Source organism: Neofelis nebulosa, chromosome 5, assembly GCF_028018385.1.
Source record: "Neofelis nebulosa isolate mNeoNeb1 chromosome 5, mNeoNeb1.pri, whole genome shotgun sequence".
Taxonomy (NCBI): domain Eukaryota; kingdom Metazoa; phylum Chordata; class Mammalia; order Carnivora; family Felidae; genus Neofelis; species Neofelis nebulosa.
The window spans coordinates 148052907-148068159 of record NC_080786.1 but is presented as its reverse complement, the minus strand read 5'-3'; the positions used below and the strand labels follow the sequence as shown (position 1 = coordinate 148068159).

Sequence of the window (15253 nt, the reverse complement as noted above, 5' to 3'; positions counted from 1 at the left end):
TCAGTCAGGGCAGCGCCTGCTTTCTTGCCAAGCAATTAACTATTTGCCAAATGCTTTTCACTAAAATAAAGCTAAGACAGTTATGGCTCTCTTGACATTTCTTAAATTTTTGTTGACTTACTGTCTATTTATAAGCTTGAAAAAAAAAAGTACTCTAAGTACAACTCAGCAGAGAAAACTGAAAGGAATGATCTCTCCCTTGCACTGGGATCAAATGTAAATACAGGGACCTTGTTTGTAAACTGACTCAGTGGTTTGAACAGGAACGACTCTATTCTGAACTTGGATATTTCACAGGGCTGAAGTGAGGTTTACCATACACCTGAAGATGGAAACACACATCAAAATGAGATTCCTAACAACAGAATCTTGGCTGCCATATATGTTTTCCAACCACTGAGGATGGACCTACAATTTTAAACAGGTACACGAAAGTCTTGAACCAACTATTTTTTTTTTTTTTTTTTTTTTTTATTTTTGGGACAGAGAGAGACAGAGCATGAACGGGGGAGGGGCAGAGAGAGAGGGAGACACAGAATCGGAAACAGGCTCCAGGCTCTGAGCCATCAGCCCAGAGCCTGACGCGGGGCTCGAACTCACGGACCGCGAGATCGTGACCTGGCTGAAGTCGGACGCTTAACCGACTGCGCCACCCAGGCGCCCCTAACCAACTATTTTTTAACTGATATAAGAAAAAAGCTAACCCACTCAAAGGGCCATTTGAGTTTTTGTGGATGACCCATTAAGCACTGGAGTTGCTTTTCAACTGAAATTATCCTATGTCGTTTCTACACATTTCAGTAAATGACAGCCTTTCCAGCACAGAATAACAAATAGTTGATGTTCATTTTTACCTTGAGCACTGGGTGTTGTAAGTGATGAATGACTAAATTCTACATCTGAAACTAACATTACACTATATGTTAACTAACTGGAATTTAAATGAAAACTTGAAAATAAAATCTCTTTGCATTGAATTTTGGTATCAAAAAATAAAAATGCCTTAATTGAAAATCTTCATCACAGGCTAAGGAGCAGTCTTTTTGGAACAACCATCCTTAGACACAGACTGGCTTATATACAATAAATTTCTGTGTGCTCCAAGTCTGAATAGTAGAGAGATTTAGCTCAACAGAGAGGATCTGGAAGCATCTTCTCATATGAATAATCCATATCCCTTTCCCCAAATCTGGACAAAAAAGAATATACAATTCAGACTGTTTCCCCAGAAAGGGCCAGCCAACTGAGTTTCTCCTATTCTCCTCCCTCAACTGAGGAAAGGCCCTTTACTTCACCCAATCCCAAAGTTTCTTTCCTGAACCAAGATAAACAATGATGCATCAAGATAAAGCCTAGCTCGGATCAGAGACTATTTTACTTATATCAACATCACTTTTAAATGCCAACCTAAGTTTCTGAAATAAGTCAAACTAATATGAAGGGCCACCTGACTCAGCTACATAGCAAATATTTGCTAATTTCCGGTAAGGAAAGGGAACCAACATCTCATAACCTGTGATATACAAGGCCTACTTCAAACCATGTGTTATTTTCCACTTCACTACTTTTTCAGGAACCCTGATTTGTATTTTATTATCAATAAGTGAACATACTAAGTGTCAAACTTCAATAATAAAAATGTGTTTGGTCACAGAGCATTCGGTGAGATAATAAACACATGGCCTTCACTCCTAAATTTTCCAAAAGAATATTTTATGAAACTTCTCACAGTTAATGAAAGACATATATAAAAAAAAGTTACCATATAGAAGTATATACTTTTAAAAGGTACATGCATTTTTTGATATGTTCAAACAACTTCTAGCAGTGAACATCTGATAACTATTTACATTGTAGGTCATATCCTAATATCTCAAATCGATTAGGACTTCATAGTACATGAAAAAATAACTGACAGAACTGGGAAGAAAATGGAAAAATTTATAATGCTAGAGCTTTCAACACCCTTCTTGCAACAGCTGGAAGACGTCACAAAATCAGTAAGGACAGAGAAAACACAAAAAACACCATGAATCAATTTGCTCTGGTTGACGTTTATGGGACACTCCACCCAACTACAACAGAGTGCACATTCTTTACAACTGCACATAAATCACCAACATAGATCATATGCTGAGTCATAAAATAAGTCACAGTAAACTCAAAAAGATTAAAAAGAATTGAAATTATACATACTATGTTCACAGTTTATAATATAAATAAATCAGAAATCAGTACAATATATGGGAAACAATCCAAATATCTGGAAACTAAACAGCATAATCCTAAATAAAGAAGAAATTACCAAGGAAATAAAAAGGCTTTTGAATTGAATGAATATGAAAACACATTAAAAATTTGTGAAATATGGCTATGATAATGCTTAGAAGGAAATTTATACCTTAAAATGTTTATATCAAAAATGAAAAAAGGTTCAAGTTCAGTAATCTAAGCTTCCTTTTTATGAAGCTAGAAAAAAAGGAAATTATAGCCAAAATAAGTAGGTGGAAGGAAATAATAAAGAGTATAAGTAAATGAAACAGAAAACAGATAAACCATAAAGAAAAATCAACACAACCAAAAGCTTATTTCAAAAAAAATCAATGAAACCAATAAACTTCTAGTTAGATTGATGGAGAAGAGGAGGATGAGAAAGGAAAGAAAGGGAAAAAGGAAAAATCGGAAGGGGTAGAGAAGATACAAATTCCCATGATCAGGAACGAAAGAAGTGACATCACTATAGATACTACAGACTTGCAAAGAATAAGAAAATATTATAAAACAACTTTATACAAATGAATTTGACAACTTGGATGAAACGAAAAAAATCACTGAAAGATACAAATCATTAGACTCAAGATGAAACAGAAAATGTAAATACCCCTATATTTATTAAATACATTTTGCAATTAAAAGTCCTACCACAAGGGGCGCCTGGTTGGCTCAGTCAGTTGAGTGTTCAACTCATGATTTTGGCTCAGGTCATGATCCCAGGGTCCTGGGATAGAGTCCCAAGTTGGGCCCTTTGCTGAGTGTGGAGCCTGCCTGAGATTCTCTCTCTCCCTCTGCCCCCTCCCCAGCTCTCTCTTTCTAAAATAAAAGTCAAAAGAAAGAAAGAAAGAAAGAAAGAAAGAAAGAAAGAAAGAAAGAAAGAAAGAAAGAAAGAAAGAAAGAAAGGGACTCCAGGCCCAGATGATTTATTTCACTGATGAATGAAAAACTTAAAGAAAAGACACCATTTCAACACAAACTTTTTTAGAAAATAGAGGAAAGAATACTCTCCAACTATTTTCTCATTTATTACCCTGATAACAAAACTAGGTAAGGATATTACAAGAAAACTATAAACCAATATCTTTCATGAACTTAAGTGAAAGATAGTAATAGCAAACTGAATCGAGTTAAATTATTTTTTTAAATGACAATACACCATGACCAAATATGGTTTTATCTCAGGAATAGAAGGTTGGTTTAACATTCAAATTTAAATCAACATAAATCACCATATGAACAAAATAAAGGAGAAAAAACATGTGAACATCTCAGTAGATGCAGAAAAAAAAAGTTATGAGCCAACTCAACACCCATTCATGACTAAAACTCTCAGCAAAAAAGGAACAGGAAGGAAGTCCCTCAACTTGATAAAGGGAGTCTAACAAAAACACCTATAGTTAACATCATACTTAATAGTCAGAAATTGAATGCTTTCCCCTTAAGATGGAGACTCTCACCACTTCTATTTAACATAGTACTAGAGGCTGTGATCAGTGCAGTTAAGATGAAGAAATAAAAAGTACATAGGTTAGAAAGGAAGCAATAAAGCTGTCTCTATTCACAGACCATATATTTTATACATAGGAACTCTAAGGAAGCCGAAAATGAGTTAAGCAATATTGTAGATATAAGGTTGACACATAAAAATTCTGTCTCTATATACTGGCATCAATTGGAAACTGAAGTAAAAATATGCAATATACAACAGAGTCAAAAAACCACAAAACAGGGATAAACTTTGTGAAATATACACAAAACGTATACATTGAAAACTATAATATAACCTGAATAAAATCGAGAAATATAGCATAAGACTCAATATTGTTAAGATATCAATTCTTCCCAAATTGATCTATAAATTCAATGAAACACCAATCAAAATTCTAAGTATCTTTTGTAAAAACTGACAAGCAAATTCTAACACTTACGTGGAAATGTAAAGGATGTAAAATAGCCAAAATAATTTGAAAAAAGAATACTACTGAAGATGTCACATTAATTGATTTTCAACAACCAAGGTAATTCAATAAGGGAAAAGGACAGTGTTTTCTATAAATGTTGCTACAACAATTGGGTATTGGTATGGAAAAAAAAAAGATGAACCTCACCCCTTACTTTACACTTTCATAAAAATCAATGTGAAATGGATTACAGATTTAAACATAAAAGAGAAAACTGTAAAAGTCCTGGAAGAAAACGTTAAGAGAAAATGTCTGCAACCTTGGGATGGCCAAAGATTTCTTAGAACACAAAAAAACGTAAACCATAAAAGAAAAAATTAATAAACTGAACTTCCCGACAACTTAAAACTTCTCAAAAAACACCATTACAAAAATGGAAGCTACAGGGAAGGTAAAGATATCTGACAAAGGACTTGATACAAAAATCTATAAAGAACTCTTTACAGTTCCACAGTAAGGTAAATAACCCAACAAAAAATGGGCAAAAGATCTGTTCACAAAAGACACACACAAGAAGACACATACCAATACACGTATGAAGTGAGGCCCAACACCACTAGCTTTCAGGGATACGCAAATTAAAGCCACATGAGATACTGTGACACATCCATCAGAAATATTCATTACAAATAATGACAGAGCGAGTGTTGGCCAGGATGAGACACTACTGAAGCACTCACACATGTAAAGTGTAAAATGTTGAAAGTAAAATGGTACAACCACCCTGGAAACAGTCTGACGGTCTTCCGTAGGGTTAGCCTATATTTATATAACACGGTAATTCCATTCCTAAAAGCTGATACACAAGTAAGAGAAATAAAACATATTTCCACATCAAGACTTGCAAATAAATACCCATTGCAGTTTTATGCATAAAAGTTCCAAACTGGAAAGAACCCAAATGTCAATCAACAGGAAATACTACTTAGGGATGAAAACGAACAACCTACTGATCTGCTCACAAGTATGGATAAATCTCAAATCATCAGGCTGAGGAAAGTCACAAACCTCAAAAATGATCATCTTTCATGATCACAAGCAGAACAGCATCTACATGAATTTGACATCCCCTGCCCCCAGTTCAACAAGTGAAACCAAACCAGGTGATATTATGGCAACTTGGTGGTCAACTCTGGATACCTAATAAACGGAAGCAGAACTGTTGATAGCATTCCATTATGTCCCCAACTATTCAGTATAATTCTCTCTCATACTCCCGTTAAAATACTGAGCCGCACTCCCTTATTGTGATGATCATGGTAAAGTCAAAGTCTCATGAGTGAACTACATGTCCCAGGTGATCCAGTCCCTGCCTGCTCCAACCACAGCGGCCTCCTTGCTGTAAGCACATCCCAAACACAGGCTATAGCCTCACAGCTCTCACACTGCTGTCTCCGTACCTACAGCTCGTTCTGCCAGAAAGCCACACAGCTTAACTGCTTCTCTCTTTCAAGTCTTTGCTCAAATGGACCCTTACAGGGAAGCCTGTCCTGACCACCTAATTTAAAAAACTGCCCTTGCAGGCGCCTGGCTGGCTCAGTCGGTGGAATGTACGACTCTTGATCCTGGGGTTTTGAGTTCAAGCCCCACCTTGGGTGTAGCGATTACTTGAAATAAAATAAAATAAAATAATTTTTGTTGTATTGTATTATTGTATTTTTATTGAGAGAGTGTGAGTGGGGGAGAGGGGTGGAGGGGGGAAGGAGAGAGGGAGAGAGAGAAAGAGAATCTTAAGCAGGTTCCATGCTTAGTAAAGAGCCTGATGAGGGCTTGATCCCACAACCTTGGGATCATGACCTGAGCCAAAATCAAGAGTCGGACACTCAAACCAACTAAGCCAATCCAGGTACCCCAAAAATAAAATCTTACCAAAAAAATAATAAATAACTGCCCTCCTTCTCTCCAGGACTCTGTTTCCTACTCACTCTCATACTCTAAGAGTACACACTTGACTTCTTTTGTCAGTGTCCTGCCCTGCAGATAGAAGGTAAGCTCCGTGAAGTGGGGGGCTCTCATGTCCGCTCACTGCTGGACCCTCAGCGCCTCTGAGAGCGTCTGGCCTAGCACGCAGCAATGCTCAGCAAGCATGTTGAGTTTGTTTCCTTGACAGCCTCCTTTTCAGACCAGGGCTTTGTCAACTTCGTATTTGCTTCCCAGAGCCCAGTACCTCATGAAGGCTGGGTGCTTGTAGGAATAAATGAGTGAAATGAATCAGAGGAAAAGCAGGGAAAGCCAAAAAGCTGTTAAGGGATGTGTTTTCTCACCTGTAACTGTTGCTGTAGATGGGTGATTTCTGCAATCCTCAACTCTCTGGATTTGTTCGTACTCTCAATTTCTTGCCTTTGGGTGGTCAATCGACATCTGATATCTTGAAGTTTTCCTTCTAGTTGATGCTTTTTATCATTCTTTAACACATGAAAAATTATTATTATTATTACCATTTTTAATGGTTCAGTGTTACTGTACAGCTGACCCTTGAACAACACGAGGGTGAACTCCAGGGGTCCACATACACACGGATTTTTTTCGATAAATAACAGTACAGTACTGGGGTGCCTGGGTGGCTCAGTCGGTTAAGCGTCCTACTCTTGGTTTGGGCTCAGGTCATGATCTCATGGTTTCATGAGTTTGAGCCCCACATCGGGATCCAAGTTGACGGTGCAGAGCCTGCTTGGGATTCTCTATCTCCCGCTCTCTCTGTCCTTCCCCCACTGCACTGTCTCTCTCAAAATAAATAAAGTTAAAAAACATGTTTTTAAATAACAGTACAGTACTGTAAATGCATTTTCTCCTCTTTATGATTTTCTCAACATTTTCTTTTCTCTAGCTTAGTTTATTAAAAGAATGCAGTATATGATAAATATAACATATGAAATATGTGTTAATCAACTATTTGTGTTATCAGTAAGGCTTCCAGTCAACAGTAGGCTACTAGTAGTTATGTGTTAGGGGAGTCAGGAGTTACAGAGTTCTGACTGCGCAGGGTCAACTGTATTCCCAAAGCATAATCAAACTTCACTCACTAGAGCTTCTAATTCAAATTCCAGAGTCTTTTTCTTTGCTTTCAGTACAACTATGTCTTCTTGTTCTTTGTTTCTTTGATTGAGTAGTTCTTGTCTTCGATTCCGTTCCCATTCAAGTTGTCGTTGCCTTTCAAGTTCTCGTTTTGCAGCCTGTGACATTTACAAACAGACAGCTTATTAATTTTTTAGTTCTTACATTATACAATGTCTCTTAATAAACATAACATCTAGGAAGTCTTTTCTTTCAGGGATAAAATGTTACACACTGTAAGAAATTCTATTACAAAATGGCAAAACAAAATTTATACAAATGTAGTATTCCTTCTATGGAAAAAAAAAGAATATTTAGAAAGGCTATTAGATAAGATGAGGACAGGATTCATGTCATCGTTGCCATTTGATTGTTTGTGCCTTCAAGAGTGCTTGAAGTGATAAAAAAAAAAATAACCTTTCTTCCTTATTTACTGACTCATGGAGGGTAAGGAAAAATCTAGTAAAATCAAAATCCAAACCCCTAGAACAAAAAGAAAAAACAAGAAATATCCCCCCAAACAAAACTTTCTTCTACCCAAAAAGAAATTATTTACCTCAAGTCTTAAAATTTGTTGCCCTCCAGCCCTCTAATCATTCATCTTCTTTTACCACAGAAGCTTCTGTAATTTCTGTGGCAACGTCAGCCCTCCTCAGAGCTGACTCTGATGGCTGCTGGGTAAAGAGCACCTGGCACTCTTTACTGTAATTGCTACTTACTCCAACTACCCTTTTACAGGCCAGAGGACAGGTGGAATACTAGCTGTCAGTATATCTCTAGGGACTATCAATGCCTGGTACCTGGTAAATGCCTATTAAATAGTTCTTAATAAATACTCTAAGGTGTCTTGGGAAAAAAAAAAAAAAAAAACACGGAGGAAAGGAAGGCATTGAGTCCTTTGGCTGTCCATTCTGGAAATTAAAACCCTGTTGGTATCTGTGTGTCTCTGCCTGAACAGAGGCTTACTGCCCTAAATTTTCTGAAGCAATAAAAGGAGATGAAACCAAAGTATTGTGTTTTGTGTTTTTATAAAGGAAAATCTCCCATCTATAAAATAGATTTCATTCACACAAAAGAATCATGGCATTGCCTCAGTAGCAATGTGCTTAACTGGAAATTCGGACAAAAGACTGGCTTAGCCCTTATCCAGTATGGCACCAAATTGATGAGGCCTTCCATCCAGTATATTGAAGATTTCCCACACACGTTTTTTTAAAGTGGAAAAAAAAGGGCACAGACAATATAATTAGTATGAGATCATTACAGGGCTTTAAAAAAAAATTGCACTAAATCCCCAACCTCTCCAACCATATAACCTTTTATATTGCTACATACATTTTTAAATGCAGAGAAGAAAGTCTGAAAAATTCTCAACAAATATCAGTGGTTTTTGTTAAGAGACTGAATAATCAAAAGCTTGAGTGTAAATATTTATATATATATGTGTGTGTGTATATATATATATATATATATATATATCTATAGTTATAAATATATGTATATATTTTAGTTTTTATTTATTTTGAGAGCGTGCAAATGTAAATGGGGTAGGGGGAGGGAGGGAGGGAGAGAGAGAGAGAGGGAACCCCAAGCAGGCTCCGTACTGCCAGCACAGCACCCGAAGGGGGGGCCCAATCTCATGAACCACGAGATGGTGACTGGAACTGAAAGCAAGAGTCGGGCGCTTAACTGACTGAGCCACCCAGGCGCCCCTTGAGTGTGAATGTTCTTAGCAGCATTATTCATAATAGTCAAAACAGTTGAAAACAACTCAAACGTCCATCAACTGATGAATGGATAAATATAATGTGGTACATCCGTGTACCGGAGTCTTATCCGGTCATAAAAAGGAATAAAGTATTGATTCACGCTACAACTTGGGACTTGAAAACAAGCTAAGTGGAAGCCAGACACAGAAGGGCACATGGTATATGATCCCACTTGTGAAATGTCCACAACAGGCCAACCTGTGGACACAGCAAACAAATAAATGAGTGGCTGTTAAGGGCAGGGAGAGGCGGATGAGAAGTAACTGCTTAACGGGGAAGAGAGTTCTTCTTGGGGTGAGGAACGTGCTCTGGAATCAGACAGAGGTCAGGGTCACACAGCTTGGTGAACATACTAAAAGTACGCAACGGTGAAAGGAAGGAGACTGTGTTAACCTGCCACCTGACCAGTTAAGAGAGAAGGGGAGCAAGCCACGGGCGCTAACTGTGGGGGTGGCTCCGTGGCTCCTTACCTCCCGTCTCTCGATTTCCTTCCTCCTCTCCTCCTCTCTCTGCCGTTCTAGTTCCCGCTGCTTTTCCAGTTGCTTCTCCAGCTCCAGTTGTCTCTTGCGCTCCTGCTCCTGGCGCTCCCGCTCTTTCCTCTCCTGCTCCGCGCGCTCGAGCTGGGCCAGGCGCTCCTGCTCTTTGCGCTGCTGTTCCAGGAGAGCCTGCCTCCGCTTTTCCAGTTCCAGGTTGCCACGCTCAAAATTCTCACGCTTCTTATCCTCAAATGTTACTTTAAAATGAGAAGCAGAGAAACTATGAAAAGTCATGATTTTCAACACTATTTTCAAAGGAAACATTCGGTGGCACATTTGAAATCTGTAGTATAAATGCGAACCAGAACTCCCCAAGTTTCCTTCCTGCCTGTGCCCGCATTAATAACCACGAGGACACTAAATACCTTTTAGAACCAAGAACTTGATTCAGTAAAGTAAACTGCAGGATACAAAAGCAATATACAGAAATTAGTTGCATTTCTATACAGTACCAATAATTAGCCAATAGGAGGAGAAATTAAGAAAACAATCCCATTCATGATGGCATCAAAAAGAATACCGAGGAATAAATTAAAAAAATTTTTTTAATTTAATGTTTATTTATTTTGAGATAGAGAGAGAGAGAGAGAGAGAGCACAAGAAGGGGAGGGGCAGAGAGAGAGGGAGACACAGAATCCGAAGCAGGCTCCAGGCTCTGAGCTGTCAGCACAGAGCCGTACGTGGGGCTAGAACTCACAAGTGTGAGCTCATGACCTGAGCCGAAGTCATAATGGACGCTCAACCAACTGAGCGACCCAGGTACCCTTTTTAAAAAAAATTTTTTTTGGGGGGGGCGCCTGGGTGGCTCAGTCGGTTAAGCGTCCGACTTCGGCTCAGGTCACAATCTCACAGTTCGTGGGTTTGAGCCCCGCATCGGGCTCTGTGCTGACAGCTCAGAGCCTGGAGCTTCGGATTCTGTGTCTCCCTCTCTCTCTACCCCTCCCCCACTCACTCTCTGTCTCTCTCTCTCTCTCCCCCCCCTCAAAAATTGAATAAAACATTAACAAAAAGTTAAAAAAAAATTTTTTTTTAATTTAATGTTTCTTTATTTTGAGAGAGAGAGAGAGAGACTCAGTCCTAGGAATAAATTTAACCAAGAAGGTGAAAGACTCGTACACTGAAAACTATAAGACACTGATGCAAGAAACAAAAGACATAATTCAGTGGAAAAGTATTCCATGATCAGAATTGGATTGGAAAAATTAATATTGTTAAAATGTCCATACTACACAAAGCAACCTTCAAATTCAATGCAGTTCCTATCAAAATTCCAATAGCATTTTTCACAGAACTAGAATAATTCTAAAATTTATATGGAACCACAAAAGACCCTGAATAGCCAAAGCAGACTTGAGAGAAAGAAGAACAAAGTTGGAGGTATTGTACTCCCTGATTTCAAACTATACTACAAGGCTATAGTAATCAAAGCAGTATTATTGGCATAAAAACAGGCACAGATGAATGGAACAGAATAGAGCCCAGGAACAAACACACACTTATATGGTCAACTAATTTACAACAAATAAAACAAAAATACACAATGGAGAAAGAAAAGTCTCCTCAATAAATGGTGCTAGAAAACTGCCACATGCAAAAGAATGAAACTGGACCACTCTTGCAGGGAACAAGCTTAGGAATTCCCTGAGCCTGCACTGATGGGTTAACAAGGCATAAAGAATTAGAAAGCCATAGGATGAACACACCCAAGTTTGGGTAAACAAGAGTAGGTAAATAAGATTAGGTAAAGGGGGCAAAGGTCCCCAGTAAAGGGCAAAGGTATAGGACAATAGCAGAAAGCTGCTTTCACAAGAAGGAAGGACCAATTAGGTAAACAGGTAAATAGAGCCATAGACCACAGCAGGGCCAGGTGCCCAGAGTGGAGCTAATTAGCAAAAGAAAGATGTCTTGTTGACCCTGAAGTAGCATGCTCTGTCTTTCTTGTCACCTTGGCTAGTTTAGGTAAACAGAGGTGTGGCCTCATGTTTGCTGTAAACAACCTTCCACCCTGCACCAGAATCTTGTCTTGTATTGACCCAAACCCCCAACACCGCATATCTCCCAAACCCCCTCTTCCCCATGCCCATGAGCCCATGAGTTAAAGTTCATGGTTTCACTGACAGTCTGTCCATGCCCATCACACTAGTAAGCATTCTGATCCTAATAAAAAAGGGAGGAAGGACCCTTACTCAGGGCTTTTGTCTCCTCCTGGGTATTAGCCTCTCCCACATTTTCAATCCTGAGTCCCGCTCTCTTGCTGGACAAGAGAGAACTCCAGACCTAGAGTCTACAACACACTCTCTTCTTACACCATATGTAAAAATTAGCTCAAAACAGATTAAAGACTTGAATGCAGGCCTAAAACCATGAAACTCCTATCAGAAACATCACTGACTAGGCTCACTGACATGACTCATGGAACACTGCTTTCTGGAACTGATTCCAAAGGCAAGAATAATGAAAGAGAAAACAAATGGGATTATATCAAAGTACAAAGCTTCTGCACAGTGAAGGAGACTATCAACAAAATAAAAACACAACCTTTGGAATGAGAGAAGATATTTGCAAATCACGTATCTATAATGGGCTAGTATCTAAAATATATAAAAAACTCATACAACGCAACATAAAACAATCTGATTAAAAAATAGAGCAGAAGATCTGAGTAGACATTTTTGCAAAGAAGCTGTACAGATGGTCAACAGGCACATGAGGAGATGCTCATCATCATTAATCATCACAGAAATGCGAATCAAAACCACATGAGATGTCATCTCACACCTGTCAAAATGACTATTATCAAAAAGACAAGGAATAACAAGTGTTGGAGAGGTTGTGGAGAATAGGGAACCCTCACACACTGTTGGGAGGAATGTAAATTGGTGTAGCCACTACAGAAGAACAGTATAGAGGTGTCCCTCAAAAACAAAACAAAACAAAATAAAACAAAACTGCCAGATGACCCACCAATTCCACTTCTGGACATTTACCCAAGAAAACAAAATTATCTATTCAAAAAGATATCTGTACCCCCATGTCATTACAGCATTCTTTACAATAGCCAAGACATGCAAACGACCTAAGTGTCTCTTGGTGGATGACTGGATAAAGAAAATGCAGTATTATTCAGCCATAAAAAAGAAGGAAATCATTTGCAACAACACGGATGGACCTTGAGGGTATTATGCTAAGTAAAACAAGTCAAACAGACATATATCATCTGATTTCACTTACGTATGGAATAAAAACAAAACAAAACTCACACATATAGAAAGAGAATGGGGGGTTACCAAAGAGAAAGGGAGTTTGGGGGTGGGAGAAAAGAGTGAAGGGGGTCAACTGTATGGTGATGGATGGTAACTGGACTTACCGTAGTGATCACGTTGTAGTGTATGCAAACACTGAATTATGCTGTACACCTGAAACTAATACAGTACTATATACCAACTTTATCTCAATTAAAAAAAAATCCTAAGTTCTTTGCTAACATACTCTCCCCTCCATGACAAATACCACGTCATGGCATTCAAAACACTGAACACCACCTGTAGAATAATCTTTCTAAAGCTGCAATTCTGTATCACCACCAACCTCCTTTCCTTCCCTGTTTATGCTTTTCCTTCTCCATCACCTTGATTGAGCAATTGACTCCCGACTTTCCTGTACCATGAATCTTTCCCTCCCTACCTCTCTCTCTTCAGCTTATAACTGTTCTTGTGTGTGTCTTCTATTCTAACAAGACGATTTCTGAAGGCAGAGGTAGGTAGGTGAGTATTCTACATTTCATAATGAAGAACAAGATGTACCCTAATCACTATGCAGGTCACATTCAGCAAATAATTTTTTCTAATCCATCATTCAGTCTCCTTTTTTGAGAACACCAATTAGGAATTTTAGCCTTATTTCCCAGGCCAATCATTTTTTTCTCTAGTCCTTGCTATCATTCTGTTTATAACCATTTCCTTTTCCTTTAAAAATAAACTCCCAATGTCCCTTCATGTTTTCATGCCCCTTCCTATGTCTTCAGCAGTGTCCATTCAATTTTGTATTTGCCTCACATGCTCCTCCTTGGAACCGACCCCAGACAGGAGAAGCTCTCAAGGCCTGCCTGTGTAGCACGCCATTCCCACTGTGCCCTATTTTCAGAACTGTCACTTGATACTTGGTCTTGAGATCTGTAACTGTGGGCACCCTTCCTTGGCTTCTTCCCACATTCCTGTTTGGCCTTTGGTGCTTTAGACAGACATTCCTCAGACATTACAGTTGTGGATTAGAGACCAAACACGGTTAAGTATGTTTTGGTTTTCTTGTCCTTCTTGCTCCTTTACTGACTGCAGAGGAGGTATATCCGTTTTACTTTGCTACCTTAAAATTGAAAGTCCGCTCAATCACAGAAAGGAAGGAAGTAATAATGATACATGCTACAACATGCATGAATCAAAACTATCATGATACGTGAAAGGCCACTCCCTGTACCAGGCCGTTTATATGAAATGTCCCAGACAGGTAAATCCCGAGAGGCAGAAAGCAGACTGCTGACTGCCAGGGCTGGGGGAGGGGGGGAATCAGGAATCACTGCGTATGGAGTTTTCTTTTGGGGTGATGAAAACATCTCAGCACTAGACAGAGCTGATGGCTGCACAACACTGTGAGTATACTGAGCAACACTGTCATGGACTGAATAACCTGCAGACTTCCTATGCTGAAGTCTAAGCCCTAATGTGATGTTATTTTTAATCAGGGGTAAGATAAGGTCCTGAGGGTGGGATTAATGGCTTTACAGAGGAAGAGAGTAAGAGAGAAAAAGAGATTTCTCTCTTCCCATGTGCACACACCAAGGAAAAGTGATATGAGGGCACAAAAAGAAGATAGCCATCTGCACACCAGAAAGACAGCCTGACCAGGAACTGAAGTGGATGGCATCCTAATGTTGGACTTCCTGGCCTCCAGAACTGTGAGAAATTAATTCACTTCTGCTATTTAAACCACCTAGACTACTATACTTTATTATGGCAGCCTACCCTGAGACAGCCACTGAACTGTATGTTTTTTAATGATCAAATTTCTGTTATGTGAATTTTACCCCAATTTAAAAAAAAACCCTAAAGGTCCCTACACATCTTAGTTCCAATGCCTGGCCCTGTTTCTGCTACAGAGGAGGCACATAATAAATGGCTACTCAAAGAATGAATGCATGAACAAAAAACCAATGATGTCACTTCCTGTTCAGAATTCTAAATGAATGTCTAACTACCGACAGGAAAAGAAAATTCCATATTCGAAGGATTCCTGTCCTTATCTGCCTTTGAGACTTCATTCCCATTATTACCAACCTGAAATGTTCTTCCTTCCCACTTGTAATGACCCTATTCATCTTCAGTCTCGACGTGACTGAGACCTCCTGCACAGAGATTTCTACCTCATGCCTTTCCCAGTCTATGCCAACCCGCGGAAGTGAGCTGTGCTGTGCATCTATGCTACTGTCTTCAGGACTTTGCCCACTTAGGTACTGCTTTGGTGATTATTTATATGGATGCCCTAAATCCTCAATTCTATTATAACCTTCTTGATGGTACGGACCACACTGTTAACGTTTAAATTCTTCACCGTACTCGACACATAGCTTCACACAAAGAACATTATCAATAAGAAGTTTATCAGT

General features: G+C 38.9%; 1 protein-coding gene across 6 annotated transcripts in view; it reads right to left on the bottom strand.

Annotated features, from left to right (window-relative positions):
* Positions 1 to 15253, bottom strand: part of ITSN1 (intersectin 1) — a 221887-nt gene that overhangs the window by 98416 nt on the left and 108218 nt on the right. For all 6 annotated transcript variants that reach the window (XM_058732474.1, XM_058732476.1, XM_058732477.1 and 3 more), the window contains exons 12-14: positions 9529 to 9791; positions 7259 to 7408; positions 6500 to 6640 (exon numbers count right to left, since the gene is read on the bottom strand). In XM_058732474.1, coding sequence (XP_058588457.1) covers positions 6500 to 6640; positions 7259 to 7408; positions 9529 to 9791 — 554 coding nt within the window. The remainder of the gene's footprint in view (positions 1 to 6499; positions 6641 to 7258; positions 7409 to 9528; positions 9792 to 15253) is intronic.